This window comes from Myotis lucifugus, unplaced genomic scaffold, assembly GCF_000147115.1.
Source record: "Myotis lucifugus unplaced genomic scaffold, Myoluc2.0 scaffold_260, whole genome shotgun sequence".
NCBI lineage: Eukaryota > Metazoa > Chordata > Mammalia > Chiroptera > Vespertilionidae > Myotis > Myotis lucifugus.
Window position 1 is genome coordinate 1,368,319 of NW_005871308.1, and position 6,602 is coordinate 1,374,920.

General features: G+C 56.2%; 1 protein-coding gene across 1 annotated transcript in view; it reads left to right on the forward strand.

The window, feature by feature from the left end:
* The first annotated feature begins 4,285 nt into the window (after window positions 1–4,285).
* Window positions 4,286–6,602, forward strand: part of INPP5B (inositol polyphosphate-5-phosphatase B) — a 52,798-nt gene continuing 50,481 nt past the window's right edge. Inside the window, 5 exon segments of the mRNA XM_014464675.2 lie at window positions 4,286–4,359; window positions 5,032–5,096; window positions 5,447–5,541; window positions 6,183–6,280; window positions 6,423–6,452. Of these exon segments, the coding sequence (XP_014320161.2) occupies window positions 5,040–5,096; window positions 5,447–5,541; window positions 6,183–6,280; window positions 6,423–6,452 (280 nt within the window). The 5' untranslated portion in view covers window positions 4,286–4,359; window positions 5,032–5,039.

The window sequence follows — 6,602 nt, forward strand, 5'->3', positions numbered from 1 at the left end:
CAGACGAAGGGGGAGAGAGCCTTCTGAATGCTCCACCCAAGGGAATGAGGCCGCGGTGTTCACACCCTTCCGCAGAGATGCCACCGCTTGCACTGCGTTGGGGATGTGCTCCAAGGAGGCAAAGTTCTCCAGCCAAATGGCAGAGTGTGAGTCCGGGGAGCACCGCTGTGAGGTGTGGGTGGGGGTGCTGGGGGCCGGGCGGGAGGCGACCATGAGGGCTGCTGCAGGGGTTGGGACTGGGGCCGTTGGAAGGGACTGCTGTTCAGGTACCTACAGGAAGGTACTGGGAGAGAGACTGAAGCGGGAGGGAGAGGCGTCTGTTTGAGGTGCCGGGAGAGGTTGAGCTACAGCCCAGGACTGGCTGTGTCCCCCATCCCCATCCTCCTGGACTCCCTGGTACTCTTTTTTTTTTTGCTTTGAATTTCTTTGATTTTATTTATTTGGGTTCTCTATCTTTTTTTCCTGATGAGTTTGGGTAAAGGTTTGTCCATCTTGTTTATCTTTTTTTTTCTTTCTTGATTGATTAAGGCATTACATATGTGTCCTTATCCCCCTATTGGCCTCCCCCCACCCCTGTACTCTTTATCCAGCTGATTCAACTCAACACCTCCCACTACACCGCCCAGTGCAGCCATGGTTGTGAGGGGGGAATGAAACTGGACTCAGCCCTTGCCTGCTGGCTAACAGTTCGGCCCCCTGCCCCGGGCCCTACTTTCTGCAGGGCTGCAGTGGCGGCCACTCTGCCTGGTGCTCAATGATTTGGCCGCGGGTGAGAAAGGCCCACCAGCCTCTCTTCTATTGCCCTCCAAGTCGGAGCCTCTACTCTGACTCCTGCTTCCATTGGCCTCTTTAGCTCTTAGCCCCACCCATTCGTGCCTTGTCCACCTAGTCACCCCCCAATTCTGAACCTCATTCTGACAGTTCCGCAAATCTGAGCTCAGTGTTCACCAACTCCCCAACCTCTATCGATACCTCATTCCTAAACCTTGCCAGGCTGACCCTTAGCTTTGAAGTCTACTTCATTCATCAACTCCGCACGTCTGAGCCATCTACCGTCAGTGCTCCAGCCCCTTCCAGACTCCCTTCCCAGTCCCCAAGCCTTTCCCCAGCCCAGCTTAACCAGTGTGCCCTCCCCGCAAGCACAAAGGCAGCCAGAACAATCTCCTGTGCTTGTCTAGGGTGGCAGCAAAGGGGGGAGTTTCAGGTGGAGACTGTCCACACACAGATGCCTTCCCTTGGGGTGGGGACTGGGACTTTGCAGAATTGCCCCCTGCAGGGGTATCACAGCACTTCCCTGGGAAACCCTGCTCTGACCCAGGTCTAGGCCACCTGATCGTCCCAGAGGACAAGCTGGTTCCCACTCCACCAGCCCCCCCCTCCCCCCCCCCCCGAAATGTGTGTCTCATTCACACCTGCCTGCTCTGGAAGGTGGAGGCGGGGACGGACAGCATGTGGTAGCTGGGCCAGTGAGACAGGCATGATGGGGCTCCAGCCTCGCCTCTCTGTCATCCACTCCCTGTTCAATCTGAGGAGAGCTCCCTACCCCTCCACCTCCCCTCCATTTCTCTTCCAGGAGAAAAGCTGTGCCACCTTCTCCTGCCAAGGCAACGAATGCTTCAAAGGCCAGAAAGCTGTGGCCATGTGCCCTGAGGGCTTGGACTTCTGTGAGGTGGGCCCCTGGAGTGCTCCAAGGGTTGGAGCACTGTCCTGCCTCGTAAATGCAGGCCTTTCTCCTTCTGCCTGGACCGAGTCAGTCAGCAGCCAAGTCTGGCTGGAGCTGGACCTGCTGGGAGCCAGGCTGCCTGGGGTCTAGCCTGCTTGGCCTCTCAGCTCTGCACTATGCCTCATCCCGGGCAGCAGCTGGAATTTCCTAAGTCTCCCTGGCATGGGCCCTTGTTTCTGAGCACCCTGTAGATTCTCTAGGGACTACTTGGCGGACCTCATAGAGAGGGAGCTAGGAGCCCAGAGAGGTTCAGCTCAGCCATGGCCCACTTAACACTTTCTGCTTCTGTGAGTGGGAGAGAGGGGCAAGGGGAGGAGGAACGGTCCCATCTCTTCTTGCAGCTGAAACGGTCCAGCTTGGGCTACACTGCGGGTTGCAGCCAAGCCTGGGTGGCAGGGATCCACAGGTGTTCCGGGGCCGTGGTTCAGTCCTGCTGCCAGGAGTGCTGCCACGCATCAGCCTCAGGCAGCTGCCTCCATCTGGATGGGAGCCTCCACTTCAACCGGGCAGCCTCAGGGGCCACCAGGAGTCCCCTGCACTGGTCCCTGGCTGGGGCCATGCTGCTGCTCCTCTCTGCCCTGCTCCCCTAGGCAGGCCCAGCCGAATCAGGGAGAAACAGCCAGAAAGACCCTGCAGGCCTGGCAAGCCCCCAGGCCCACCCCCAGCTCTGATTCCTGTAGCTGTATCTTTAGTGAAAGGGATTTATCAAGTCCACAGCTCTGGGCTCAAGGCTCCTCACTCCTGCCTCCCTCCACCTAGGCCTGGCCATGGTGTCCTCCAAGGGGCCAGGCCTTAGCCTCAATTCCAAGGAGAGGCTGGGGTTTATCTGGGAAAAACAGAGCAATTTTTTTTCCCCTCTGACCCCCATCAAGTGGGAGGACCCCGAAGTCCTACAGGGACAGATTGGAAAAAGTGCCCAGCCCCATCCACTTTTCCCAGATCCTGCTCCCCAGCCTTTGACATTAAGATTGGGGCTGGAGCCCAGCTGGTGTGGCTCAGTGGTTGAGTATAGACCTATGAACCAGGAAGTCACGGTTTGATTCTGGTCAGGGCACATGCCCAGGTTGCAGGCTTGATCCCCAGTAGGGGGCGTGCAGGAGGCAGCCCATCAATGACTCATCTCCCTTCCTCTCGGAAATCAATAAAAATATATTTAAAACAAAAGAGTGGGGCTGGAATTGGGGTTCCCCTGCTTTCCTGCAGTGAGGTCCATCCCGTTTATCTCTAAGGGTATAATTCGATCCCCTTTTCCTTCACCCCCCACGTGACTTTGAAGTCAAATTCAAATAAACCTGAGCTCCATTTGTGCTGTGGGAATTTCCAGGAAGAGGAGAGGATGGGGAAGAAGGTGGTATCTGTTTCTGGAACTGGTTTACATATTCAAAGTTGGACTTGTTGTGAGGGCAGCAAGTCCCAGCTTAGAGAGAGAAGAGGGGCGCTGGTTAGAAGTCAGAGCGGTCACTCCCTCCCCAGCACTGACCCTTCGGTTTGGGTCAAAGCTTGAGAGCAGGTGTATTCATTCAGACAATTCATTAATTAATTCACTAATTCAACCAACACTTTCTGAGGCCCAGCTGTGCCGGGTGGTGAGGAAAAGACAGCGAGGTTACAGTTAGTGAAGTGGCCAATAGGCCAAGAGAGCCCAGTCCTGGCCTCCCTTACCTGACCTGGCCCTTGTCCATCTGGAGCAACCTCCTCATCTTTGATGGGGAAATCGAGGCCAAACTGAGAAGGGCCTTGCCCAAGTGCAGGTGACCAGGTGAATCAGGGGAAGGGGGTGGAGAACAAGAAAGGACAGAGTTTCCAGAGGAGGAAGAGGAGGATGAGGAAGAGGAAAAGGAGAAGAAGGAGGAGGAGGAGGAGGAGGAGGAGGAGGAGGAGGAGGAGGAGGAGGAGGAGGAGGAGGAGGGAGGAATGGGTCTCAGCATAATCCTGTATATAGGAACAGTGTCACACCCTCCACAAAGTGCGTTCACATCCACCGTCCTCAAACAGCTCTGTGAGTCAGGCGGGACAGGGTGCTCTCTCTCGAAGGCACATCGTACATTCCCGTGAGGCTGAGGGAGGAAACAGGACAGTGCGTGGCAGTGTCAGTGCGCAGAAGTTGGAGTCAGACTTTCAGCTCAGGCTCCGTTTAGCCACTGGCTGGCTGCAGCCCCTTGGCAAAGCTGCATCGCGTCTCTGAGCCTCAGTTTCTCCAGCTGGAGACGGGCTACTCTTTCAGCTAAGACAGGGTAGTCATCTGGGGAGGAAGCGTTCCAGCAGAAGCCAGAGTTGGCCCACCTGGCTGAGAGGGGTTCAGAATGGAATTGAAGAGAAAGTAAAAATGCATTCCTTTTTTCTCTTAAATGTGACCACCTTCCTTGCAGGCCGTGGGCGGGGAAATCTGGCCCCATGACTTAGGGTCAGGGGTGGAGATCAGGGCATTTATTAGGAAAACCTTCCCGGAACAGGGAGCCCGCGCACCCCAGGACCTAAGGAGTTAACAGGGGTGGGGAGACCCCCAGGCTTGACGCAGGCATGCTGGGACTTGCAGGCTGGGTGGCCATGGTGTGCGCTAGGGCTGCTGGGAAATGTAGTCACTGGAGGGGCGCGGGCCACGGAGTCCCGCACACCCAGCGGTGACAGCTGAGGAGGTAGGCGGCAGTGACAGCAGGCTGGGAGGGGGGACCCAGGGCAGAGCTGGCCAGGAGGTTGCGGGCAAGCTGAGGGCTGGCACCCCTGTCCTGCGCTGCCAGAACCGGACACTCCGCTGGCCTGTGGCTGATGCAATGGGGCCTACTGGATGGGGGTGAGGGCCAAGGAGCTACGGGACACTTTTCCTGTCTCCAGGGAAAGAGGAACAGGACTGGGGTCCTTGTCCAGGATGAGACCTTCCCTTCCAAAGAGTAACAGGATGCCTCTCCCAGCCCCATGCAGACACACCACTGACACCTCCCGAAGAGGAGCCAGCAGGACGAATACTGCTCCCCAAAGGGAGGCAGAGCCCATCCCAGGAGCAATGGGGCCGTGTCCCCTCCCCATTAATGGGACCAGGCACCCCACTTCCCACAGTGCACTGGACCCCTCTCGGGAAAAACTAGGCACCCTTCCAGAAAAAGGGCGGTACAACAGATTGTACATCCCACCTGGGGCCAAGAAGTAACCCCTCTCCTTAGCAACATTCCGAGGCCCATCCTCTCTTCTCACTGCACAGGCGCCCCTCCTCCCTGCCCCTCAGCCCTCTGCGGCAGCCCCATCGCCTCCTGGCTAACTTGTTAACTAAAGGGGCCTCCCATCTACCCTCCCGGGGTGTGTTTGCTCAACAGGGACCAGCATGGACCAGTCTGTGGCCATCCAGGAGACGCTGGCTGAAGGGGAATATTGCATCATCATATCCTTCCCAGCACTGAGCTCCCAGCCCCAGGGCCTGCCTGGCCTTGGAAGTGGAAAGGAAAGTCTATGTATCTACATGCTCTCCTCCCTCTCTCTCAGCCATCCAGGGAGAGGGAAAGCAGTATTTACTCAGTACTTCCTCGGTACTGGACTCCCCCCCGCCCTGCCCCCATGAAGTTGGGGTTTATTATTCCCATTTCACAGATGGGGAAGGCTCAGAGAGGTGAAGCAACTTGCCCAAGGTCACACAGTGAATTGTGTGGGCAAGGGAAAAGCAGGGGAGGTGGGGCCGGCTGGGATGGGAGAGCCCTGGCCTCCTGTTTCATCTCCCTTGACCCTGAGCAGCAGGCAGTGCAGGGTGTGCTGTGTGAGGGAGACAGCAGGCAGAGCCGCCTCCTGGGGCTCGTGCGCTACCGCCTGGAACATGGAGGCCAAGAACACGCGTAAGTGAGGGGTTCGGCCCCTACCTGTCTGGGCCATGGGGCTTTTCTTCACAGTACCCTCCAGCTGGACTTCAACCATCCCTCTGGGCAGAGTCTGAGTCTTCTAGAATAATTACACTAATGATAGTTAATAATTTTGGAATACTGTATTCTAAGCTCTCCATACGTATTAGCTCATATAATCCTCAACATAAGAAGAGAAAGCTTCTGGAGAAGAGGCGGTTTAACATACTGGCCCAGATCCTGCGTCTAATGGCCTGGGTTCAAATCCAGGCTTTGTTACTTCCAAGCCACACAGCCTTGAGCAAGGGGTTTTACTCCTCAAGACCTGTTTGCCCAGGTTCAAGGGAGTTATTACATGGAAAGTGTCTCATACACTTTGAAGCACAGAGAAACTGTCAGCAACACCCACGTGTTACACACACACAGAGAATACTACTACTTGTCAAAGGTCTCCCCACCAGCAAGCGGATCGCAGAGCTGGGAGGAAGGGGCCTTAGACATTTTCTAATCCACCACCGTCACTTTACAGATGGAGAAAGAGGTTCAGGTCCAGGGAGGGAAAGGGGTCGCACCGTTTTTGTCACAGGCCCATCGGGCGGCCATCGGGCCCTGTCCTCACCTCTGCTTCCTGCCCTTAGTCTCTTCCTGTATACACACCGGAGGATGGCCATCACTGGGGATGACGTCTGTTTGGACCAGATAGTACCGGTCTCGCGGGATTTTACACTGGAAGAAGGTGCACAGGGGGGCTGGGTGGTATGAGTCCCTCTCCTCTGGGCTCCCAGGGCATTTCTGCCCTTGTTGGGGGAGGGGCACTAGGAGGATGCTGAGGCTGAGGTGCTCAAGGGCTAAGGGCCTTTTCGTTTCCCTCCCCGCAGTGTCCTCAGATGGTGAACTCTACATTCTTGGTGAGTAGTTGGGGCAGAGGGTACAGGGTCTGGGTGTGAAGGTGCCTGGCACAGTTGGGTAGACTGGCTGACAGACAGCCTCTCTTTTTTTTTTTTTAAATATATTTCTTTATTGATTTCAGAGAGGAAGGAAGAGGGAGAGAGAGATAG